Source organism: Jaculus jaculus, chromosome 5, assembly GCF_020740685.1.
Source record: "Jaculus jaculus isolate mJacJac1 chromosome 5, mJacJac1.mat.Y.cur, whole genome shotgun sequence".
NCBI lineage: Eukaryota > Metazoa > Chordata > Mammalia > Rodentia > Dipodidae > Jaculus > Jaculus jaculus.
Window position 1 is genome coordinate 162,470,043 of NC_059106.1, and position 26,954 is coordinate 162,496,996.

Here is a 26,954-nt window from a genome sequence, read left to right on the forward strand (position 1 = left end):
AAAGCCATCTCTGGGTACCTGCGCGCTCTCTGGGAATACTAATGAGTCACAGATGGGGTAACATGGCTTCCAAGAGCATCTGAATCCAAACAGGTTTAAATGAAAAAAAAGGCCTTCTTAACCCAGACAATTTCCACATGAGGAAAACTCATTTCCCATGGAGGTATAACAATGTGCAAACATAAATCATTTCCACAAAGTGATTTAGAAAACGTTACCTGTGCAAGAAAGGTACAGAGATCACTCACAAGATTGCAATCATGCCTCAGACACACATACAACTTTTTTAATTTATAGATTAACTATTACTCCATTGATTGATGGCTTTGTCAACGGATTTCTAGCATTGAGTCATGGAAACACTTTTGGAACACCATGCTGTATGTCAGGATCTATACTACTGAGCACAGAGGGTGGACACAGGCCAGCCCTTCCCCTTGAAGGACATGGCCTCTGGAGAGATATGCAGGCTTGTTGGGCCCGGAAAGGCCCAGGCGTGAGGCCTAGTGGAACTTCCTGAGCCTAGCTAAAGTTTGGCGACCTGTCTCTGGCCAGCTGGGACTCAGCAAGACACCTAATGGCTTCTGGCCTGCTACTTCTGTGCAGGAGTTGAAATTATCACTTCAATAGTCACAGTTTACTATTGGCCCCTACCTCTCCGCCCGCCCCATCCTAAAATCCCCGCCTTCTTCCCCAACATTATATAGGCAACTGCTCATAGCAATAAAGCGAGTTCCTGTGGGTTCCTGCTTACACAAGACCCCTGACTCAGTGTGGTTTTTCTCCAGTGGCCAGGAGTGGTCTGGGTCGTCCGACGCTCATCCTTCTCCTCAACCCCTTGGGAGGAACCAGCGGACCTGGTCCTTCCCTCAGCACTACCTGTGCCCGCCGGCGGAGCCCGGCACAGGCTCTGGAGTATCACGCCACTGGGATAAGGATGGTGATCAAACACTCTCTAGTGGTCAAGATGGGGGCTTCTTCATTGACCCTGCAGCGGAGGAGCTAGGCAAGGCACACACAGCAGGCACAGTTAGGAGGGATCTGTTCCTGATGGCCTCCCCATGCGAGGAAGACGGTGGGAGAAACAGTAAGTTGAAAGGGGCAAGGCCACCTGGTCTGCAAGGACTATCACAGCAGCTCGTGGGAGCTGTAGCAAGAACAGTAGAGAGGGGACCTTCCAGAGATGGGCCCAGTAGGGTAGCCAGGGCAAGACGCAATACACCTTGGCATCAGGCAAGGTGAGTGGTTCAGAATTCATCAGGTAAGAAGCGAGGAGTAATGACATGAGGGTAGGGTGGGGGCAGAGGTTGTGGCTCCTGTCCATTGGCCTAGACAACATATTGTTTGAAAAAGTTGTTGTTGTTGCAGTTAACTTGATGTTGTTTGCAGAAAGGACCCAACCAAAAGGAAAAGGAAAGGGTTGATTCTGGCTTACAGACATGAAGGGTTGCTCCGTGGTGGCAGGGAAAATGTGGTAAGAGCAGAGACTGGACGTCAACCCTGGACAACATCAGGTGGACAACAGCAGCAGCAGAGTGTACCAAACACTGGCAAGGGGAAGCTGGCTGTAACACCTATAAGCTTGCCCCCAACAATGCACTACCTCCAGAAAGATTCAATTCCAAAACTGCCACCCAGCTGAGGACCTAGCATTCAGAACACATGAGCTTATGAGGAGTGCCTGAATCAAATCACCACAGTTGAATTTGCATTTTAGAAAGGTTTAACTCTTAAAAATAAAGCCCAGAAATGAGATTTTGACTAACACATAGCAGAAACCATGTAGCTGAGCAACAGGGTGAACTAGAGAGATCTATGAAGCTACACTCTGCAGAACATTCTAGAAGGGAAATCACTTACAACAGAGATCTCAAGTATGAACCTTCCATGGCCACCACAGATAGCTCTGGGAGTTCTGCATCAAAAGATTCAACAGAAAATCAAATCAAAGATATTCAAAAGGAAAACTACAGAACATTCCAAAACGCAGAACTGGAATGGGGCACACATCAAACCCTATATTAAGGGATGCATGTAGATGAGGTAATGTCTAGCCATACTCTGCTACAGGCTGTACACAGGTCGCCTTGCATCTCTTTCTTGTTCTGTATGCCCAGGACTAAGATGGTTGCCTCTGTACTAAACACATGCAGACTTTTTGTTGTGTCATGGTCCCCTAAGCAATATAGTATGACAGCTATTTCCATGAATTTGTGTTGCATTATATTTACTAGAACTAGAGATGGATTGAAAGTACACACGAGGATGCACATAGATTATATACAAGTACTGCATAAAAGACTTACCTATCATAGGTTATGTACAAGTGCTACATAAGAGACTTACCTATCACAGGTTATATACAAGGGTCTTAAACACTTGGGTACTTACACAGGGCCTTAGAATCAGGGCCCTGACAACAAAGGTCAACTGTATGGGGTTCTAAGCAGGGCAGTGGAAGTAGGAGGGAGAAGATAGATAGCTAAGGCCGATTCACTCCCACTGGTGAGCTTAGAGATCTTCTGCCCCCCTCATGGTCCTTACCCAATCTTGATCTCATGCTCTTAAGCATCAAGATTCGGTGGTAAACTAGTGGTACCGAGGAGCTGCTGTTACCTGGAGCTGTACAGAAGGGGCAGTGGCATCCTGGGAGGTGGATGACACAGTCGAGGCTGCCGTGGATAGTTGAGTTGCACAGCCATAGAGAGCTGACTGCTGGTCAGGCAGTGACAAGAAAGTCCTGAGATGCACACACACAGGTCTAGGACTGGTGGAGGACAAAAGTGCTGTCTGTGCTCATGGGAGTGGATACGGGAGTTCAGTCAGCAGAAAAGAGTTTGGAGGGGGGAAGTCAGGGGAAAGACCATGTAAGGATTAGCACAAGAGGAATCTGTAATTGGAATGGAAAGGAGAAGGAGAGCAGGGCATTGGGAGGAGCAGTGTATGCTGCTATGGACATGTTGTGCAGTGAGTAATGGAATGTGTCCACTGGGGCGGTGACAGAACACTTCTTCCCTTGGTTGCAGGGTCCCCAGCAGCCACCAAGGAAGTGGAAAAGAGCCCCTGTTCTCCTCTCTGAAGCACTTCTCCACCCTGTAGTCCATCTCCACACCGCATGATTTTATATTCTCTTTCTATTCTCTACATCCATACCACCCCAAGACAAGCATCTTGGCTTTTGCATTTCATGAATACCACTACCAATGTCCAAGAAGAAAAGCTGAGGGTACAAAGCGCCAATATGAAGGCATTGGAAAGGTCTCTCCACCAGGGCGCCATTCCCAGTTCCACCTCTGAAAGTGGGATCTCCTATCTCAAAATCTAGCTGATGATCACTGCATGGAAGAATATAGGCAAAGAATATGGCCAATGAGGTTTCATCCAGGAGCCAACTCACTCCAAGAGTTCTTCTGGTCTCCTCGTGGTCCTTAACCAATCTTGCTCTCATCTACTTAGACAACTAGATGGTTAGACAGAGGAGTCCTGGTGTGATGTCTGGGGTTCCTGTGGACTGTTCAGAGGGGGCACCTATCTGACTCAACCTTGTACCACCTTCCATGAATATCAGTTCCACAGCAGAGATGTGGTATTTATTTATTTTTTTAATTTAATTTAATTTTTTTATTTTATTATTATTTTTTAAATTTTTTTTAATTTTATTAACATTTTCCATGATTATAAAATATATCCCATGGTAATTCCCTCCCTCCCCACCCCCACACTTTCCCTTTTGAAATTCCATTCTCAATCATATTACCTCCCCATTACAATCATTGTAATTACATATATACAATATCAACCTATTAAGTATCCTCCTTCCTTCCTTTCTCCACCCTTTATGTCTCCTTTTCAACTTACTGGCCTCTGCTACTAAGTATTTTCATTCTCACGCAGAAGCCCAATCATCTGTAGCTAGGATCCCCATATGAGAGAGAACATGTGGCGCTTGGCTTTCTGGGCCTGGGTTACCACACTTAGTATAATCCTTTCCAGGTCCATCCATTTTTCTGCAAATTTCATAACTTCATTATTCTTTACTGCTGAGTAGAATTCCATTGTATAAATGTGCCACATCTTCATTATCCACTCATCTGTTGAGGGACATCTAGGCTGGTTCCATTTCCCAGCTATTATAAATTGAGCAGCAATAAACATGGTTGAGCACGTACTTCTAAGGAAATGAGATGAGTCCTTTGGATATATGCCTAGGAGTGCTATAGCTAGGTCATATGGTAGATCAATCTTTAGCTGTTTTAGGAACCTCCACACTGTTTTCCACAATGGCTGGACCAGATTGCATTCCCACCAGCAGAGCAGAAGGGTTCCTTTTTTTCCACATCCCTGCCAACATTTATGATCATTTGTTTTCATGATGGTGGCCAATCTGACAGGAGTGAGATGGAATCTCAATGTAGTTTTAATCTGCATTTACCTGATGACTAGTGACGTAGAACATTTTTTTAGATGCTTATATGCCATTCGTATTTCTTCCTTTGAGAACTCACTATTTAGCTCCATAGCCCATTTTTTGATTGGCTTGTTTGATTCCTTATTATTTAACTTTTTGAGTTCTTTGTATATCCTGGATATTAATCCTCTATCAGATATATAGCTGACGAAGGTTTTTTCGCATTCTGTAGGTTGCCTCTTTGCTTTTTTCACTGTGTCCTTTGCAGTGCAAAATCTTTGTAATTTCATGAGGTCCCAGTGATTAATCTGTGGTTTTATTGCCTGAGCAATTGGGGTTGTATGCATCTTCTTTGATTCCTTTGATTTCCTCTTTGATTTCTTCTTTGATTCTTTTGATGTGTTCTTTGACCTCTTTGAACATATTTATAATCATTCTTTTGAACTCTTTCTCAGGCATTTCCTCTAACTCTTTCTCACTGGAGGACATTTCTGATGCATTAATACTTTTAGGTGGATTTATATCGTCTTGCTTTTTAGTGTTTCTTGTGTTATAATGTATATATTTTTGCATCTTGGATTAAGTTAATGCTTGGATTTTCTAGCTAGCTGGGTATTCTTAGCTGTATCAATTGATTTGATGTAATATATTTTCAGGGTAGGAGCTTAAGGTGTTAGGTGTGGCTCTTAAGACTCTCAGAGTATCTACAAAGATGTTCTTAGGGGTTGAGTTTCCCTGCTATATGAGTATTCAACCAGGCTGAGTGGAATAAAATACAGGTAGATTCTAAAATTTAACTAAACACTGTACACATTCAATCAAAAACAGCCCCGAGTATGTACGCAAGAATAGTTACTATAACGACCAGATCCTCTGTCAACAAAGAGGTTAAGATTTCTGGTCTGTTGAGGGATCCAAGTCAGCTTGCGACCAAGTGAGACCCTTCCCTGGTGCAATCCCAGTTACCTTGGATGATTTTGGTCTCAGTCAAGTTGCTGCCTGGGTCGTCGGGCTGCTGTTCTGATTTCTGGAGCTGGGCACTTGCTTTTCCTGCGGGGCAAACGGAGTCTGGCAAGTGTGGCCCTGCAGATCAGCACCCCTGCTGCTGGAACTGCTGCTGCTCAAGTTGCTGCTGCTGGGTCTGTAGCCGCTGCTGCTGAAGGTGCTGCTGGACCCATCGCTGCTGCTGCCTCTGCTGCTGCTGTAGCTGCCACTGCTGGAGCCACCACTGCTGCTGAAGCTGCTGCTGCTGTGTCCACTGCTGCTGCTGCCACTGAAGCTGCTGCTGCTGAGTCTGCCACTGATGCTGCTTCTGGGTCTGTTGCTGCTGGATCTGCCACTGCTGCCACTCCTGGGTCTGCTGCTGCTGGTCTGCTGCTGCTGCCGTGACTGGAGCTGCTACTGCTGGGGCCGCTGTTACCAGTGCCGGAGCCACTGATGTTGCTGCTGAACTCTGCTCCTGCTTGGGTCCCGCTGTTGGCTCAAGTTGGCGTGGCTGGGTCCCGGGACGCTGCTCTGTTCGCTGGAGCTGGGCTCAGGCAGTGGGGGAGGGGAGGGAGCCGCAGCTGCTCTGGTTCTCTCGCTGCTCCAAGCGTTCTTCTACCTCGCGGTCTGCTCCTCCGTTGCTCACTGCCGCTCTCCCCTCACGTTTCCTGAGTTGTGGAGAGCGCGGTGTGAGGGGAAAATCCCGCACCTGGCTTTTCCTGCGGCTGAAGCCGAGCCTGGCAGCTTTCTGGTGCGCCGCCGCCATCGCTGTGGTTGGCTGAGCTGCCGGAGCCGCTTTTGCCAGCCTGTGCGGGCTCTGGATGCTCTGCATCTCTTCTACTTCTCAGCTGCCTCTTCAATTTCCTATGCACCTCACTTTTTAGTAAAAGTTTATATTTTGCTGAGTTTTTTTGGTCTTTTTCCCCCCTAGGCTGCTTTGGCGTGGTACCTACGCCGCCATCTTGAGATGTGGTATTTAAAAACACGTGCAACTGCACTTTCTTTGTGCAAGCTGACTCAGAAATTAAGTCAAAGAATACTGAACAAATAAGACAAAAGGAGTCTTTGGAGAGATGTGAAATGATCCACAGTACAGGATTGGATTACTGAGTAGGCTGTGTCAACCACGAGATTTATTTTGTTCAGTCAGTGATGCATGTGTGCACATGCGCATGTGTAGAATGTTCTCCTCTTGTTTGGGGAGAAGAGAACTTGCTCTCTCTCTCTCTCTCCCAGAGTCTCATCAGGGTGATGAGGTGTATGAAAGAGGCTATATAATCAGACTGGCTATGTCAGGGCTGCCTGGATCAGCACTCCACTATTTACCCTGAGCCCCACTATAGCTGCGTTACCAGGATTAGTCAAGACCTCAGTTTCCAGCTAAGACTCTCAGAAGAGAAGTTTCTGGCTAAAAACCTGAGTGCTGAGAAAGGATTCCTGACTATGGGATCCTTCTGTAATACTGTATGATTTATAAACAATGTTGTCTTTTTATAATAAATTCTTCTTGAATTTCCTTGCGTAGGTAAAGCCTTCTGTTTCGCAAGTCCTCAGAGGCCCCTTTCCTCTAGAAGTCATCCCTTGTGCCCCCATGTCATGTGTGTGGGGGATGAACTGCCTTCACTCACATGTCAGAAAAAGTGCTAGTTGTGAATGTCCATGGGAGGAGTGGGAACAATCACTGGAGCCATGTCCTGCATCATGTGATAGGGTTCACATGAAGACCCAGGCTTACTGCCACACACGGTAGGAGCTGGGGTTCTTCAGCCTTGTCTCCTTGCCTGAGGACCAGTCAGATGTAAAGACTGTCAGTCCTCAGCCAGGATAAGATACACATTCTGAAGAAGAATGTGTATCTTAAATGATTGCCAGGTAACGTACAGGATAGAGTTTAAAAATCATTGTCCCAATGGTGCTGGAAGCCTCGTCCCTGCTGGGTAGCTGTCATGGTGCTGAAAAGTGCTATGCAGGCTTCTGGGGATGAAAAGCCATCAACAATCTTGCCTAGCAGTGGAACCTGTAAGCTACAAAACCAGCCAACCATGAATGATTTTCCCACTGGTGCAACAGCAGCATGTCTGTTATGGGTGTAACCAACTGCTCTGCGATGGGATTTGAGTTATCCTTCATGAGAAGGAATCCATGCTTTGTACTGAAAACTTAGTCAAGTGCCTCTAGCTAGAAAGGTCAGAGGAAGGAAATCACTGCTTCTTTGGGTAAATTCATATGTTGTGTCCATCACAATGCCCTCTAACTATTTATGCTTATGCCTAGAGATTAGTGCTGTCTTCTCTCAGCTTTGGTCAGAGAAGCTTCCTTTAGCAGTTGGTAGTAACTATTGGGTAGACTCGGAGCTGTCGAAGTGCTGAGAACAAGTGATTTGGGAGTGCTCAGCGTTAACTGACACGTCTATATCACCCCCCCCCCCCAAAGCTCAGGAAACACTGTACAAGAGGGAGGCTAAAAGAATGTAAGAGCCAGAGGGTGGGAAGGAGTGCTTTGGACCTCTGTCTCCTGGAGATGAAGTGGCCATTGCATTCATGACCTCACAGTGGCTGTCATTACCTGCACAACACTGGACCTATCACCATTCTGGTATGGATGGTGGAGGAGGGCGAAAAAGAAATCAATGTAGAAGAGGCATTAATTAGAAGGAAGAAGGATGGGGAGGGAGGATAAGATATGATAATGGGAGAGTACAATCAAAATGCATTATGATAAGGAAAAGAAGGAAAAAAAATTGGTAATCCATGGTCCCAGCATAACCATGAATGTAGCCCAACACATTTGTAAACCACAACATCATGTCACAATGTCAATAGGTTGGACATCCCCAGAAAGTAATTGATTTGCCAGGAATGGTGGCTGTCACTTGTAACCTGGTTTGGTAGTTTGAATGGTTGGCCCCTGACATACTGAGGATTTTTTTAAAGTTTGTAGTTCAGGTCTGCAGCCACCTGGCTGGAGGAGGTGTCACTGTGTGTGGACCCCAGGGAGCAGCCCACACCTAAGGCGTGGGGTGGGTTTGTATTTCCAGTCTAAAGATGTGCCAAGGGCAGGAGCTTTGTCTGGAGTTCCTGAAGTGCGCTGGCTTGCTTTCTGGTGGTGGACTTTTCTCTCTGCCTCAAACTGTGGAAACAAGGCCAAGCTCTTCTGCCACTATGGAACTTCTCCTGGATCTGTAAACTTCAAGCAAATTCCCATGCTCCCATGCCTGGAAGTTCATCTCAGTGGCCTGAAGCTGACTGCTATACTCATGTCTGTACTCCACAAGCACTCAGGTGGCTGAGACAGGAGGATCCCCATTAGTTCAGTGACCGCCTGGGCTTTGTACTGAGTTTTAGGTTATGCTTGGTAACAGAGTTAGATCCTATGTAACACACACACACACACACACACACACACACACACACACCCCAAAAACAAAGCAACAGATTGCAATATATATGACCACCATCTCCTTTACTTTGGTGCATACATGAGCCACTTATGAAGACTTCTGATCCTCGTGAATATGGTACATACATTTAAAATGACATATAAAGTATAAGCACTTAAATGGATAAAATAAGAGCTAGGAAAGATGTCTCAGTGGACAAGGCACTTATCATACAAGCCTGAGAACCTAACTTGGGTCCCCAGAACTCACATAAATCCAGACATGGTACAATCCCAGCATTTTTCACAGTAAGATGGGATGCAGAGGTCGCCTATCTGACAGCTCATGGGCTAGCATGGTGTGCTCAGTAGTGAACAATGAGAGACTCTGCCTCAAACAAGGCAAAAGGTAAGGGCTGACACCTTAGATGTTCCTCTGAACCCGTGCACTATGGCATGTGTGTGTCTACACAGAGAGAGAGAGAGAGAGAGAGAGAGAGAGAGAGAGAGAGAGAGAGATTCTAAGATAGCAGCTGGGTCTGAGTCAATCTCACGTTGCGTTACTGTATCATGTAGCCACACTGCACCAAGCATCTTTTCCCTTTGGATATGGTCATTGCACCTGAGGCCTCATGATGCACAAAGCACATAGGAAGTCATTTATTGGGCTAAATTGAATGTATTAATGTCCATCAATTGAGAAACACATAACAATTTTCTCTTCAAGGTACGATACTGAAGTATATTCTTTGTGTTGTCAACCAAACGATGAAATCTGCACTGTTACTCCTAGTTATCATTAAGTGCCCTTGTGCCTCACTGTGGACCTGTGTGCTCCTTGACCTGGAACACTGTGAATCATATCTCTACGAGGGCCCTGGCTTGGAAACAGGAAGTCTCTCTCTATTGCAGTGTCTCTGCCCACCTGATCCTCCCATCCCACCTGATCCGCCCATCCAGCCTGTGCTTGCCACCGGGGAATAGACGAATGAAATTCCACTCTTCCTGAGCCTGTCTCTTAGTGGAAAAGAGAAGTTCCAAAACAGATCATTACAGCAGCAGCTGCAGTGCTGTCCAGAGGAGCAGACAGCTTGCAAACACCAGCAGTGAAGCAAGATGACCCAGAAGCAGAGGTAGCACTTCCTCTGGGCCTTAGTGGATGAGTAGGAATTTACAGGAGGCAGGGGGCAGAAAGGACTTCGGAGTGGCAGGCCTGCCTGAGCAAGGGCAGGGGACAGGAATCTGCTTTATCGGCAAGACCTTCAGACTAAGCGCAAACTCTTCCGTCAACTAAATAAAGCCTTAAGCTAACATGAAATAATAGCCCTGCTCGCTTTACAGCAACTCAGGTTCTTGGATTTGAACAGTCAAAAGTTCTGAGACTAAATGGTTCCATAGATTTGGTGGTGGCAGGGGGTGTGGAAAGTTTCTTGGTGGAGCACACTGTAAGTGCCTTTCATTTACACTAAGATCTGGAATGTTCCAGAGTGATCTGTGCTGTGGAAATTGAATTTTCAGATTAACTGCGTGAAATGGAAAGTCTGGTTGGAAACCCTTTTTAGCTTTGTTTCCCTTTGAAGAGATGAGTGCTGTGGGCATTCAAACTTCATTTGATCCTTGCCTGGAGAGAGGCATCGTGAATGTCCACACTGCATGTTTGGACCTATTGATTGCCTTTTGAAAGACGTCCCAGCAGGGCATAGTGACATGCCTGTCATCCCGGCACTGCTGAGGCAGAAGCAGGAGGACTGCCTCAAATTTGAGGTCAGCACCATCAGCATAATGAATTTCAAGGCAGGTTGGGCCACAGAGTGAGACCTGTCTCAAATAAACAAGCACGAAAAAAATAATGATATTGGAAAAATTAATATGTGCATGCATGTTTCACTTGACTATTTAAAAACTACCTGATATTTTGATTAATAATTCTTTCATAAATTTTTAAATCATGTCTAGGGACTGGAGAGATGGTTCAGTGGTTATAGTGTTCTCTGCAAAACCAAAAAGATCTGATTTCGGATCCCAGAGCTCATGCAAAATGCTAGACATGGTCACTCATGTCTGTCAATCCCAGCATTGGGGAGGCAGAGGCAGAAGCATCCCTCCGGCTTACTGATCAGCTAGTGTAACCCAATCAGTGATTTCTGAATGGAGAAAGGTACCCTGTCTCAAAGAATAATGTGAGGAGCAATTGAGTGTGATCCCCAACATCTGTCTCTGGCCTCCACCCACATATACACATGCACCCCCCACACACACATATGAACATGCACACATGCACTAGTCTATATTACTGGTGATCAAAGCTGAGTCCAGTATTTCACATGAAAGCTGATGTAGAGAAAACTTAGTCTGTTGGGCACTTTATTAATTCTTTCAAGTGTCTAGACTACATAAGTAGGCACCAATAAGTGATCTGAAACCGGCTGTACCTTGTCAAACTCTTCACAACAAAGACAGCTATGCCAAATCACCCTATCAGGAGCCGTCCATGCACAAAGCTGCCCATTCCTGTTGCCTTGTCCATGTGGGTTGTTATGTCTTTGAGACTCTGGCAGTTTGATGCATGTGAAGTGCTTTTGTGTTTCTTGCATGGGAAGCTGTCTGTCAGGCCCATTTCCCAGTGCTCCTGACCTGCCGGACTCAGTAACTGCCCAGGACGCGGTGCGGGCTGCTTCCCCTGCACTCCACTTCCTGGAGGAAGGTCATTAGCTATCAGGGCTCTGATGGCCTTGCAAACATAGTGCCTCAGGCCCCTCCTACTCAGCTCTTTCTATGGAACATGCGGCCCTTTGGCCTAGATTCTGGTCTTTGCCTCTGTCCACATGTCTCCCAAACAGCCACGTGCACACCCACAATCCTGGTCCATGGATCTCAGCCCACATGACGTCGTCCTTCAGCACCAGGATTAGATGTGTGTGTGAGCTCAACGTGACCCAGTATCAAAACCTTTAAAGAGCCAGGTGGATCAGTATCATGTGTATGATTTTTTTTTAATTTTTATTTATTTATTTGAGAGCAACAGACACAGAGAGAAAGACAGATAGGGGGGGAGAGAGAGAATGGGCGCGCCAGGGCTTCCAGCCTCTGCAAACGAACTCCAGACGCGTGTGCCCCCTTGTGCATCTGGCTAACGTGGGACCTGGGGAACCGAGCCTCGAACTGGGGTCCTTAGGCTTCACAGGCAAGCGCTTAACTGCTAAGCCATCTCTCCAGCCCATGTGTATGATTTAACAGACTCAGCACCCTTTGACTGGTAACATCAAACCCCCAATCCTAACCAACCTTTTTTCCATGCCTTAAACTCATCTCTGAGACCTTTTCTCCCTCATACCTGCCTCTCCTCCAGCAATCCCTGTTGAAGGTGTCTCTTGACTCTATCTGGAATGGGCGATTTATGGCTCTTGGGCTTCTCTTAAGCTACTGGCACAAGCCCTGTGCACACATCATCATTCCTTTCAGCCTGAACCACTGAAAGTGCCCATAACATAGGCCAACAGCATCTATGCTTCCTGAGCCACCTCATCCATGCATCATTCATCTCAGCTTGGCCACTGAATGCAGATGAGATAGCCGTTAACATTGGCTTGCTAAGCCTCACTCACGCCAACCATCTCAGGTTGGCTAAGGAAGGTGCCAGTGAGATAAGCTGTCAGCATCTCCATTTACATCTTTCCAGTCTGCTCTCTGTGTTGTCAAAAAAACCATCACTTTAACAAGCGCAACCCTGTCTTTTCCTCAAATAAACCTGAGGTGTTCCTAGCTCTCGAGGGGTGAATGGGAAAGCCACAGGCTTCTGCGTGAAGAGGCTATGTCCTCTGTTCCTAGCTGGGCCCTCTTCTCTCTCCCACCCTCAATGGCCTCTCCACATTTTGGAAGGAATAAAGTTCCATGTCCCTAAGGCTTTGCCCCTGACATTCACTTCTCACCTGGCTTGCCTCTTTACCAGCTTAAATGTTGGTCTTTTTTTTTTTTTTTTTTACCTTAATGCCAGGTCTTCCTGGAGGCCCACACTAGGAAATGTTCTATTCTGTCTTCCAGCTTTGACTTGCTATCCATAAATGCCTTCATTAACTTGTCTAATGGCTTGTTCAAGGCCTCTCTGCCCCGTCCTATTCCAAACAACACAGGTGCAGAAAGCTCATGGATTCTATTCACTGCTGTGTCCCAGCAGCCCACACATAGTGGGTACACAGTAAACTCCTGGCAGGAATGAGAACATGTTGAAGAGTTGAAATGTCTTTTCAGCATTTTCTTATGTTTTGATCTGTGCATTTAGGAATGCTGTGGATGAGGGCTCTTGTGGACTTAGGAGAACTCCATGCAATCCGAATAGAACCCTCTGCGATTCCTCTGTGTAGATGTGATTTCTTTTTGGCAAGTTGCGACCTCTGTGTTTCTTTTATTGTGTGCATGTTGTGATAACAGCATATTCTTGGACAATGCTTGGTAGGAGCAGGGTTTCATGCTGCTGAGTTTTAACCTTTCACAACCCTCTGAGTTACTGTTATCACCATTCTGTAGTCAAGGACACTGGGACATCAAGGGGTTACAGAAGTTGTTCGAAGTTACACAGCTAGTGTCAGCAGGAGCAGAGTCCTCTGTCTTCTGTCCTCACACCGCAATGGCTCTGAAGAGGTGATAAATTTGTTTTCTGTATGCTGTTTTCTTTTTACATACAGAGGAGGTAAAGTTCAACCTGACTTCTGAAGTTTGAGGAGGTGGATGAGCCAAGAAGGGGAGAAGGGAGGATCTTCAGGAAGGAATTGCATGTTCACAGACGTGGAGCCCCGAAGGCACTGAGCTGTTGGGGAAGAGGCGAGTCCGCACCCCATCCCCAAAGGAGCCAAGCTGAAGGTCTTAAAAGCTTCGTAAGCATTGTGCTTTCTGAAGGCGCTGAGGAGTTGCCTTCTCAGCAGTGGGCGCCACTGGAGATTTATGGAGAGGAGACTGAATCAGGGCTCTGCAGATGAGTAAGCCTCCTTTTCCTGGTAAGAGTTATGATGAAACCATGGTAATATAAAGCTGCGTGTAGCATATTAACTGACATTCCAGTTCCATAGTTCTGAGAAATGCTACAATAAGGCTGTGGAGACCAAGGGTTGCGTATGTATCTCAGATGTTTTCTGTTATTTCCTCTTTTGGTTCCATGTAAGAAGAAAGGCGACCATGACTTCTAGAGTAGAGGATGTTGGACAGCCTCCCCGTGGATATTGTTGTTCCAATTACGTGAGCACTAATGTAATGTCTGCAACTAACATCACTGCATGCACTAATGGTCTGTGGGAAAGTGGATGGGGCATGATTTAGATTGTTAGGTATCCATGCTATTTTTATAAAAGAAACAGTATCTGAGATGACTAGCTATACCTCTGGGGAAAGTCAGCTCGGAAATATTGAATAGGTTGGGCTGATTTCGATTACATTATCAGAATAGAATGACTGTGTTTAGAATCCAGATCTGGAGAACAGAGAAGGATCCATGATTTCAGATGAGGGAAGGAAAAAGAACAGTTGATTCTCTAAAACAACTAACTAAGGTTATTGCTGCCCTTGGTATTTGCAACACATCATGGTTGTGTTAGCTGCCACTGTGACTGTTAGAGGAGCAGTCACAGGTGACACCACACCATAGTCTGCTCAGAAATCTTAATGACATCCCATTCATGACACGTCAAAACAGTAGCCTTTACTCAGTGATTAGGAAAGAAGGTCAATTCTTTTTACAGCATGGTAGTAAGTGTGTTTTCATAGTCCTGGTGCCCTCTGTCACTTTCAGGGTTTGTTTTTTTGATCTGTTGAGCCATTTTATTCCAAGAATGCAGCCAGTCATATGTCTGTCTAGTTTACCATAAAGGACCATAATGCAACAGTGCTGTGTAACTCCTGAACTAAGTTGTTAAACATGGGACTGGACTAGCCTTCTAAGTCTTTCTTTCTGAGCACCATGCACAAGGAGGTTGCACCCCTAGCCAACAAGGCTTCCCTTTGTTTTCAGAGTTCTTAGTAGTGGGGTCTATTCTCATAAGAATGCTGCCTGCGTACAACAGCTTTGTCTGTGCGTGTTTTGGCTCTCCTGAGTTTCATCTTCCTCAGGGATGCCAGATCCAGCAAATAAAAATGCGACACAGATGTGCTGACTAGAGATACAGAAAGCACATATAGGTAGATATAGAAAGTGCAGGTATACGGATTTCAAGTCAGCAATGAATAGCTTGTAGTATATTCATATATCGATACTGCGTAGGTCCTACACGAAAAATTATTTGTTGTCCATCATAAATTCAAACTCAACTGGGCATCTCACTTCATGTCTGGCAACTGTACAACCAGGAAAACAGCTATTCATCCTCTGGCTAATTAAGTGCAGATGGAGCAATGCATTGTGTTACCCTGTTTACCAACGGAGGTTAGCAAAGTGCCTGTGGTCTGAGACCTTTGAATGTGAAGGCATTCTGAAATCTCAGAGTGTCTTGTCATCACTCAGAGGGCATAAATGACCATGTTTTCAACTTTGGGACAAGCGAACAATTATTACCAGTCCTTAAAGTAAAGTGACCTAAATGCAAGACTTTTGGCCGCAACTGTGCTCACTTGGGGCCCAGTTTGTACATCACAGACATGTGGGCCAAGTGCAGACTGACAGACGGAATTGCAACACCCTTTGACACCGGTCCCGCTGTTGAATAACTTGGTTCCAAAATCAAGCAGGGTTGTCATTTCCTTTGTCTGGGACAGAACTTCCCATTACGATAATAGTGAGTATGAAAATCAACACGGAGAGGTGGGTGAATCACACCAAAGCTCACTATCCATTTAATCACAGAGACCACAATTGCAACTTTTTTGTTTGTTTGTTTTTGTTTTACGAGGTAGGGTCTCACTGTAGCTCAGACTGACCTGGAATTCACTCTGTAGTCTCAGGGTAGCCTCGAACTCATGGCGATCCTCCTACCTCTGCCTCCTGAGTGCTGGGATTAAAGGCGTGCACCACCATGCCTGGCAAACTTTTTTCTAAAGAAAAAGCAGAAATAGCCAGCACGAAACAAGGAAACCAAGCCTGTCTGAGTGTGATGTCTATGTTTATGTTGAGCTTCCTAGTTTCTATGTTTTTGTCACCCTTAGAAATAGATGATGCACCTGAGTGGTGGAAGGTGTCACACCCAATGTCTTCATAACGGTGATACTTATTTGGGAGAAATCAGTGGGAAGTTTTGCTAATTGTGTAATGATGTGCGGTAAGAAGGCAACTCCTTGATGCAGGCTCAAGCCACTGCCCAGGTCATGGGCAGAGGGGAGCCATCTTTGTCCCTTTCCTTCACATTTGCTAGCTTCCTCTCTGTCAGTCAGAACTCTGCCCAGTTCATTAAGGAAATGCACAGTATGAAATACTCATTTCCCTGCTGGGGCAAAACCAGATGCTTTCTATCCTGACTTGCCCCACCATCCCAAGAGCCTCCCTTCCCCAAGCCGTGCTGTTTCTAAACCACGTCCTCCTGTGCATTTGAATTCATCCAGACAAGACTAGCAAGGGAGACTCGATGATGAACCGTTTGTAGAAATCTGTTCCCTGAAGAGACCGCTTTGAGCAGTATGTTTTGGGGAAGTTAACGCAACCCCATTCGCTTTGTGTTCCCCCCACCCCAGACATAAATTTTCCTGTTTTACCAGTTGTCTCACAACAATGCATGTCCAAGCCATGCTGTGATTAAAGGGGAGAATATGCTTATTAGCCAAGTTCTCCACATGTTGGAGCAGGCAAGATCAAGGGTGGTAAACCAAAGGAAATTTCCATTTGCTTTTAGCTGCTGCATTGTCTCAGTCTATAGGAAAGTTGCTGTTATTAAGTAATAATGTTCAGCCGAAGTTGGCCGCTCATAACAACAGACAGATGTATAATGTTTTATTTGGGTTAGCCAGCTCCTTTGCAAATAAAGGGCCTGAAATTAAACTGTCTTTACAAAAATATTCAACAAATGGTACCTCTAACTTATTCCAGTGTGTGGGTTCTCTGCCATGGAAAATGAGTGTCTGTTGAGCCCGGTATCTGTTTAGACTTGTCCCTGCTGAGTAGAGAAAGGTTGATCTCATATGGAATGAAGAAAAAAAAATTAGAAGGACTCTGCATTGAGGATTAAGGGTATAACTACGCAAACCACATTTAAAGACGGAAAAGAATTTTTTTAGTACTTATGGAATTTGAAACAATAATAATGGAATGGAAACATAGGGAAAAGGCTAAATATTTAACCACAGAGGCAAATGGGATCATTAGATGTTCACATGCAATGCAAAATGTGGGGCTAGTCATTACAGGAATACTTGTTGTTTTTCTAATGTATAAGGGTAAACTTTGCTAATTCATCCAGCCTCCTTTCCAAATTCTCACCATGTAATCCGCTGAGAAATTGAGTTCTCTGTATTAAGTAGGGCTTTTTAGGAGACACCTCCAGAAATTCCAGTTGATTAGCTCAGGTGTGGAACCTAAGGCTGGTGCTGCAGTTGGGTGGGGGAGGGGCCACCCCTTCAAAACTACCTTGGCTTCAGGAGCCACTGAGTGGACAGCTGACCTCAAGATACCTCATGATGACCAAGGGAGATGTCTGTCCATGTCAAGGACTAAGAATCACAAGCTTGTGTCCACGCCTGAGCTAGCTATTGGCTCAGTAACCTTGAACAAAAGCTCCATCTTTTGTATCCTTTTTCTCCCTACATATAAAGTGTAGAACTTAGACCCAAAATGTTTTCCAAATATCAGACCAAGACCAATGCCTCTGACCACCACTCACCTTCTCATTGGTTAAAACAAGTCACATGGCCAACACAGAAGGTAGGAACATATTCCCCCACAGGGCCAGGCCCAGAGAAGGACATCCAGACATGACCACATGTCTATACATGGGTGTATAGGTTTCTTTTATATGGGTATAGGTATCTTGCAATCTGTACGACACAAAGGCCCAGTGAGATATTTTCAGAGTGGGGGCTTAATACGCAAAGCTTCCTAGAATTTTCCACCACAAACTGCGCTTCACGCCTGCACTGCTTGAGCATGAGGATTTTTAGCTTCTGTCCTCTGGAAACGTCCTGGGTGACAACAGCATATTCTGCCCGGAAGTGCCCATCACTGTATGTTTAACCCCGTCGGCTCTCTTCCTCCATGTCACAGGTGTGCTCTGGGAACATCAGGTGGGGGGCGCATAGATCACTGCTCTCAGATGGGGGTTTCCAGGTTTGCGGCCTCAGCACCAGTTAGGAATTTAAACCTTCAGATCCTCTGGCTCTACCCCAGCCATCCGCCTTCTTCTTGAGCCGACCAGATGATTCTGATGCCCAGTGAAACCAGAAATAGTGTTTGAGAGATCATAGGCAGGCACTGCAGACCCAGATACACTGTATGCTAACCCAGAGTCCTGATCTGGACTATGGGAATAACAGAAGTACCCGTTTCAGAGTCTATGTGAGGGTGCAGCTAACCTAGAACACCTGTACTGGGCTTGAAGAGAACAAGCAATGAATCCATCAATGGCAGGTATTCACTCTGTGATGGGTGCAGTCAGGCACTGACAGAGACTGACTCCAGGCTCCTTCACAGGACACCATGAAAAGAGCTACCCTTCCACGGTTACTGTGGTGATGCTCTGGGGAGGAGCCCAGCACCGGCAAAGAGGTAGATCTGAATGCTGTTAAAGTCAGAGGAGGCCCGCGCCCCCATGTTAACTAACAGGGCAGCAGTGCGTGACCAAAGCCCCCTGTGTCCTCAGCTGGTATTGGTGAAGCCAGAACAGGGCCCAGAACACAGACCAGCCTTCGAAGATCTGAGATAACCTGGCACACAATCACAGATAAAGATCCCTGCACATGTGCTTGTGTGACCAGTCACATGGTCCAAAGAAGGATGGCAAGCCTCACTGGTTTTATTTTCAATCACTTTTAAACCTCCTGAGCTCAGTGAACCCCAAACGGATCCTTGTTAAGCAATTGTTCCTACTTAATATTTAAACCTGTGCATATGTTGCGTGAAATTTAACCCAGGTATTTTGGGTTTGTAGACAAAGAGATCATCAGAACAAACAAAAACAACAAAAAAGTGCGTCAGAAATATTTAATGCCTCGGAAAATGCTCCAGACAACTTTTTGTACAAACAGAAGTTCTGTTCTGTCAGAGCCTAAAAGTCAGACCCTTCTCATTCTTTCAGTCAGTTCGGAAAAGCAAAGTTACGATCGGATTCACAGTTCATCCCTTCGCGCACCAGCATGCACTTTGAGAGCACACAGAATGTGGTTGGTGGAGACCTGGTTAAGAAACTCCAATTTTAGGAGACACTGCCTGCACATTCTTTTCCATGAATGAAATATTATTATTATTATTTTTATTATGGTGCCTATACCTTGTTTGTCTCGGATGGAACATAAAATGAAGTTTCCCCAGGATTAGAAAATCGAAAACTTCCGAAATTTGACTCACCAGAGCTTTTATGTTTTTAGGAAAATTTTGCTAATTAGGAGGAAAACTTCATCCTTAGGTTGATTGTTTTTCTAAAGAAAAAAACTATGTGACAGGTGCAGCATCCTACTTTGAGGCATAGAAAAAGGGGTATTGTGTAAGTAGGAGTGAGCTAGCAAAAATGATGGGTGACAATTTGTTGTGGAAGTTAAAGATCTTTCTGTATTTAATTTTAGCTAGAATTATTTCTATTACATTGCAATACATATTTAGCAAAAATATAAATAAAATTTATTAGTGCAAATGAACTTTAGCTAGAATTACTTTTAATTAGACAAATAGGTAACATATATGGTATATATATATATATATATAAATTTTTAAATAAAAATTTTAAAATATTGTATCTATTTGCAAGCAGAGAGAGACTGACAGAGAGAGAAGGAGAGAATATGGGTACACCAGGGTCCTTAGCCAATGCAAATGAACTCCAGATGCATGCACCACTTTGTGCATATGGCTTTACAAGGGTACTAGGAAATCAAACCCAGGTCATTAGGTTTTGCAAACAAGTGCCTTCACCACTGAACAATCTCTTCAGCCCTATTATGATAGAACTAGCAAACATCATGACATCATATATAGCTAGTATAAATTTGATAATATATGATGTTATCTATTTTATAGTCTGTAATGCACATATAACATTTATATAATAAGTGCAAATAATATATCACGATTTTATCAGAATCTCCATACATGTCTTATTTCCTTTCTTTTTAAGAACATTGTATTTTTTAATACTTTTATTTTTATTTATTTGAGAGGGAGGGAGAAAGAAAGAGAGAGAGAATGGGTGTACCAGGGCCTCCAGCCACTGTAAATGAACTCCAAACACATGCAACACCTTGTGCATCTAGCTTACGTACATCCTGGGGAATCGAACCTGGGTCCTTTGGCTTTACAGGCAAGTTCCTTAACCACTAAGTCATCTCTAGCACACATTTCTTATTTTCAAAATTCACCCGTCTGGGGAGAGGGCTCAGTGAGGAAAGCACTTGTGCCACTGTGAGAACCTGAGTCCAGATCTCCGGAACCCACATAAAGCCAGATACCACAGCACCAGCATCGGCAATCTGAGCCTTCGCAGGGGGAGACGGGAGGTAGAGTCAGGGTGATCACCCAAAAGCCTGCACGCCGGCAAGCCTGATGAACATAGTATGGTGAACAATGAGGAACCCTGCCTCGAGCCAGATAACAGTCAAGGATGGGCACTCAAAGTTGTCCCCTGAGCACCACACACACACTGGCATGCTCACATGGACACACGTGCATGGGTATGCATGCACACACACTTCCAAAAGAAAAAAAAAAATCATCCCTGGCCCTGCGCCACTATGTGGGAGGCATTCACCACCACAGACAGTGGAGTTGGGCACTCTTGAAGAACTGAGCATGTGTTCTCCATACCTGCGCAATACCACAGTCTCAAGGGATGCTGTGAGGAGGGGGGGGGGATGAGGATGCGTCTCGAGGGGCTAAAGCTGCACATCTCAATGTGGTGGCTCCAGCACGTTTCCAGAGCAGCAATGCCACCTGGGAACTTGTTAGCTGCGCACATCCTTCTGTCAGCGTGGTGGAAGGCACTGCTCAGGAGATGAATCACTGCCACATGCCAGCGCTGACAGCTTGAATGAGTTACTTCACAATCCAGCCTCTCTGTGCATAAGGCAGGGCCGGGTGACTGTTACTGAGGTTCACATGTGGAAAACACATGGCCTACCCACAGCCATGCAGGTGGAACCAGTGATGATTCAGTTTGTTTGTTGGGATAGTTTTGCCCCCTTGTTATGATTACTACCTGATTCTTTTAGGATATGATTATTTTTGTGTGGTGTGTATTTATCTGTGTTGTTTCTACTTTGGACCACTTCTGACTGTTCTCACTTGATTCCTGGTCATTTGCTTATGTCTGCCCTATAACTGCGCAGCAGTTTTCTGGCCACTTACAGATTGTCTTCTTTTGAGAGAAAATACGTTCCAGTGCGCCATGCTTGGTTTCTTTGCTTCTCCATTTTTACAAAACCTCTGTCTTTGGGAGAATCTTTTTTTTCTTTTCTGAAGATGAATTGGGGCACACCATCTTTTCTTTTTCCATACTTTAATTATTTAGTTCCCAGTGCTGAAAGAGGATCTCTCTCAAAATTTTCAGATAGCTAGGTGCCCTTTTCAATATGCCTACTGTTTAGTTCCAATCCAAAACTATGTGTAATTTCCCCCTTTATGTCCAGAAGAAAACTAATGGGATGTAGCTGAGGTGCTAAATGATTTCACACTATGTATCTTTTGTGGGCTTGGAGTAGGAAGAAAGAGTAATATTGACTTCTCTAGTCAATACTTGCAATGACTTCAGGAAGTACACCATTACTCTGAGAACCATGCTTCAACAACATTAAAAACTACAACAACAACAACAACAATTTGGAGCTGGGGAAAATGGTTCAGTCAGTAAAGTACTTACCTTACAAATGTGAAGGCTCCGAGTTCAATCCACGTAGAAGTGCTGGGTGTGATGTGTGCCTATTATCCAAGTGCTGTGGGGACAGAGACAAGATGATCCCTGGGTCTCACTGCCAACCTGTCTAGAATAATTGATAAACTCTGGACCAGTAAGAGACCCTGTCTCAAAACAGCACCGGAGAAATGACACCCGAGGGTGTCCTCTGGCTCCCTCAAGCACGTGCACACGTGTGCACCTGCTTACACACAGACACACACAGCTGTCGCACATGCAGGCACACACAAAAAAACTGGGAAACTCAATATTATTTCTGGAGATAAAAAAATATATACTTATGAATTGAATGGAGTATTGCTTGTCTAGAGGATTGAGAGAGAGGATATCACAAGAGAATATTCTTTTCATTATTCATTCATTATTCCAATTCATAACTTTTGGGAAATTGTCCATGTCTCTTAATATATTAGAAAATAAGCATGTAGATTGTGGAATCACTGAGGAAAAACCAAAGGTATATATAAAAATGTATAAAATATATACTATGCAACATTATATAAAATATATTAAAGTATATAAAAAGTGCATATCAAAAAGAACTAAGTTTCTTTTTTGCAGCAAGTCCAAAAGAGTGCTTTTTTTAATGCAAGAAAGCAAGAGTGAAAGAGAGGATTGGCATGCCAGGCCTCCAGCCCCTGCAATCGAATTCCAGATGTGTGCGCCCCCTTGCGTGCATGTGCAACCTTGCACATTTGCATCACTGTGCATCTGGCTTACATGAGACCTGGAGAGTGGAATATGAATCTGTTAGGCTTTGCAAGCAAGTGGCTTAACTGCTAAGCCATCTCTTCAGCCCAAGAACTAAGTTTCTTGAAAGAAGTGTACTGAGAAATAAACTGCATGAATTACAAATACATAATGAGCTGGAGAGATGGCTTAACACTTAAGGCACTTGCTTGCAAAGCCAAAGGACCTGGGCTTGATTCCCCAGGACCCACGTAAGCCAGAAGTACGAGATGGTGCATGCATCTGGAGTTTGTTTGCAGTGGCTGGAGGCCCTGGCACACCCATTCTCTCTCTCTCTCTCTCCTCACTCTCTCAAATAAATAAATAAAAATAAAGTAAAAAGGAGCATATCATGAGGTATAAATACCAATAAAGCAGGTGTTAAGACTGATAGGCACACAAGCGTTCTTGGCCTTAACACTGCAATGAGCAAGGGTGGCCTGTCAATCATGCAGGAAACACACCAAGGCGCCACCTGTGTGAGGCTGCCAAGCTGACGGTTGGGAATGCACTAGCTATAAACCACTAATTACTGTGGGGAAATACGTAGTATGTGTGTGCCTGAGTGTGAGGCAGATAAAAAATACCTAAATGGGAAGTTAGAGAGATAACGGACAGATGATAGATACATAAAAATATATGAGAGCATATGTATAAATGGAAAAATATATAAATGTATGACTGATGGGTGATAAAGAGATGATAGGTGAGAGCAGGACGGGGTGATGCACCCATTTCATCCCAGCACCCCAGCACTCAAGAGGCAGAGACAGGAGAGTTCCTGTGAGTTTGAGGCCAGCCTGGGACTGCTGAGTGAGTTCCAAGTCAGCCTGGGTTAGCGTGAGACCCTACGTTGAAACACAAAACTAAGAGAGAAATAATAGATAAGCGATAGGTAAAAAGCTATAGGTACAGATAAATGATAGCCCATAGATAGACTACAGGGCAGAGGATATGTAGATAATGGATAGATTGTTTAATGGATGATACCGAGATGACATATAGAAAATAGGCAAATGTGGGCTGGAGAGATGACCTAATGGTTAAGGCATTTGCCTGCAAAGCCAAAGGATCCCAACTTGACTCTCCAGGGCCCATGTTAGCCAGATGCACAAGGGAGCACATGTATCTGGAGTTCGTTTGCAGTGGCTGGAGCTCCTGGTGCGCCCATTCTATCTCTCTCTCTCAAATAAATAAATAAAATATAATAAATCAAAGAAAATAGGTAAATGACACATAGTAGATACAAGATAGCAAGGTTCCAGATGATAAATTTGGATGAATAGGTAACGGATAAATGATTGCAGATGAATAACTTATGCACGCATATTCATATGTACTCTGAGAGAGGAGGAAATAGGTCATAAAAGCAGGTGGCACAGACACCCCTCTACCTAGTTCAGAGGTGCTCGCAGGGAGCTGGGGGGTGGGGCGCTTGCAGTGTAAGACAAGAACCCCCACGCAGCTTCCAAAGCCCTTGGGCCCCCTTGCTTGCCGCCATCACCAGCCGGTGGCCAAGTGTAGGCTGTCCGTCCACTATCTCCCGCCTGCAGCGTGTGTCACTGGGACAAGCCACTTGTACAGCCTTTTCTCCTCGGTGCTCTGTGACTCAACCAGAGCGGTGTGTTTCCACGGCGGTAGAACTATTCTGGACTCTTCCCCTGCAGCACGCACTGTTTACTTCCTCTGCGCTTCCCCTTCCTGCCTCCCTGCTCGGTTCCCCCAGGCCTGTGGGGGCGGGCCGCCCCTCTCCCTTCAGTGCCTTTGGCCAATGAGTTCCCTCCAGGGGCTGGATCCCTAGTGAGGGCCGTGGTGGTGGCAACGGTCTCATTCTTAAAACGACTTTAGCATTGAACCTGCTCTGGGCACCGTGCCAGATGGCCAGGGAACGGAAGGTAAAAATGCCACACCTTGGCCTTGAGGAAATCCTTGGGGGCCAGTTTTTCTGATCGCTCTTGTACCCACCTGTGAATGGCACATGTCCGACCCCCTTTCTTGCAGGCAGCAGCAGCAGCATCCCATGGTAGCCAGGTGGGTGAAGCGGAGCGAGGACGTGCTACCTGCCCTGCAGAGGACTCCTGACCTACTGAGTGAGTGACCAGGTAGTAAAATGATTCGGAGGGTAGAGGGCACTAAACTGGGGGCACAGGGAAGGGGCAGGGCTGGGCAAACGGAGGGAGGCTTCTTGACCTCCAGCTACTCTTTACACCTCAGAGAGATGCTGAGTGTAACACGTGCACAGGCCTTAGGTCTTGCTCTGCGATTTGGGTCACCAAACCTTCCTTGACAGGAGGTGCTATTTGATGCCACTGATCCCAGAGCCAGGTGCTCAGAACCTGCAGCCAGCGACCACTCCATGCATCCCATCCTGGGTCCGCCACCCCTTGGAGGAGAGGGTGGAACAGAAGCCCCAAGGCCCAGCCTTCCTAGAAACAGACCACAGTCCCTAGAATCTGGCAGGTGGCCCAGCGGGGAGCTTCGCTTGGGTCCCCGGGGCACTCATGTTTCACATGCCCTGGAAAACTTAAGCCCCCTGTTTTGATTTCATAGGATCGAGTGGCATGCACGTCCTCCAGCAGTTCCTGCTTTGTTTACTTTCTTCTTTCTTGTAAAGTGCATGCAGTTACTTGCACGTAAGCTCCGTGTGTGTGTGTGTGTGTGTGTGTGTGTGTGTGTGTGTGTCAGAGCTCATGTTGCCAGCTTGTCTATGCGTCTTGGTGCACACACACCAGCATGGCAAGCCCCAGCGAAGTCGCCTTTGCACCTCCTAATACTGAGAAGTGTGGCCAGGGGTATGGGAAGGAAGGTGCACGTGTATTGCAATGGCCTGCCCTTCCCTTCCAATGGTCTCTAGGAAAAGTGGAAGTTAAAGAAATTCTGGGTAACTAATGGCTCTTGCTTACAAGGAAAACACAAAGGTGACTTTTCTAAGAGAAGGGAGTAATTTCAAGGGGTGCTCAGTAAGTGACGTGCTCCTCATAATGAAACAGGAAGACTACAGTACCCAACAGGTTCTCTGCATTCTGGGTCACTGCTGGCCTCCCGTGGATACCACTGCCAGTTCCTTGAAGGGGTTTTACCCGGGATTCATTTTCAAGGTTTGATTGAGAGAATGCCCTCTAACCAAAAAAAAAAAAAAAAAATAGTGCAGGAGTCGTAAGCCAATGTATGAAACTGCTTTTAAAAACATGGTTCTTTCTTTCCAATCTTAAATACCAGTGAGGTGAAAGAAAAAGAAAAAACAAAAAAAACAGCTAGGTGACATTATGTTGACATCATTGCTCACATCATCTTCCTCCAAGGAATGTAGGGGCAATTTGTCCCAGTCACTGGGCAGGCACTATAAGATGCTATGTGGCCTTGCAGACAGCTTATTCCTGGCTGTTGGCTGGTAAGACAGGGCGGAGAACTCCCAGGGGCTGAAGCTGGGCCCCAGCACTTCACCTCCCTCGGTAGGTTTTTTTTTTCTTCTGTTACAATGTTACATTCTTATATTTACCTACCCTCTGCTTTGTTCTTTAAATAGGCTCCTCGGGCTAGTTCTGCTTAGATCTAAAGACTAAGATAGGATGTTGGCACCATACCTAAATATCATACTGAAGTGACACTGGTAACACTTTTCTAAGAGTAATCAGCATATTAATTGAGCCATTAAGAAAGCTTAATTACTTGCTTTTGCTAGGCTTTTGGTTACTTGATAATTGTGTGCTTTTTTTTTTTTCCTGGATGTCATTGAGAATGGAGAGAGGTCATAGATTCTGTTACTAAAAGCATGAGGGGGAGATGGGTACAAAGCTGATAGATCTAAAATGTATTGATACTGCTTTAGCTCCTGAAATTCCAACTAGGAATTCCCATTTCTGTGCCAAAAGGTATTCTAAGGGCAGTAGCTCCTGCCCACATTGATTCTGGACCTGAATTTTTTTTAAAAAAATTATCATAATAAACAATAATTGTTGACTATGAATGCACACTGGTAATATTTTGCAAGATACATCGTCCCAGTATGCGATCACAAAGAGAATCATAAAAAATTATGCAGATAAAAAAAAACAAAGAGAATCATAATCTTCTTTTTTCTATAGTGTCAGGCTTGCTCAAGCACTTGACCACCAAAAAATTCTAAGGAGTGGGGCTTACTCCATTTTGAAGGTTAGTAAGTTGCTGAGGTTTGGGGATGTTCCATAATCTCCCTGGGTCACAGAGGTGATGGGTTTCAGGTAGTAGAGTCAGCATTTGATCCCTGCGTCTCTCTGAAGTCCGAGATCCTTACATAGCACTCCCAACTGCTCAAGAGCAGGTCAGTTAGTCTTGCCATCACCATTCCCCTCTCTTACCTGTATCCACATGCAGTTGGCCCTCCATTTCCTCCGGCTCCGCGCTATGAAGTCAACCAGCTGTGGATTGAAAATATTGGAGGGATTAATTGCACA

The 26,954-nt window shown here is 45.2% G+C and overlaps 1 protein-coding gene across 9 annotated transcripts in view; it reads left to right on the plus strand.

Annotated features, from left to right (window-relative positions):
* Positions 1–26,954, plus strand: part of Kcnj15 (potassium inwardly rectifying channel subfamily J member 15) — a 66,559-nt gene that overhangs the window by 33,924 nt on the left and 5,681 nt on the right. The window contains exons 1-3 of one of the 9 annotated variants that reach the window (XM_045149238.1): positions 10,309–10,534; positions 13,453–13,761; positions 24,526–24,611. In XM_045149238.1, coding sequence (XP_045005173.1) covers positions 24,542–24,611 — 70 coding nt within the window. In that variant the 5' untranslated portion in view covers positions 10,309–10,534; positions 13,453–13,761; positions 24,526–24,541. Of the gene's footprint in view, positions 1–9,563; positions 10,040–10,308; positions 10,535–13,452; positions 13,762–18,969; positions 19,046–24,397; positions 24,417–24,522; positions 24,624–26,653; positions 26,674–26,954 lie in introns of those variants that run through there. The other 8 variants (XM_045149237.1, XM_045149236.1, XM_004654482.2 and 5 more) reach the window with 8 other exon arrangements.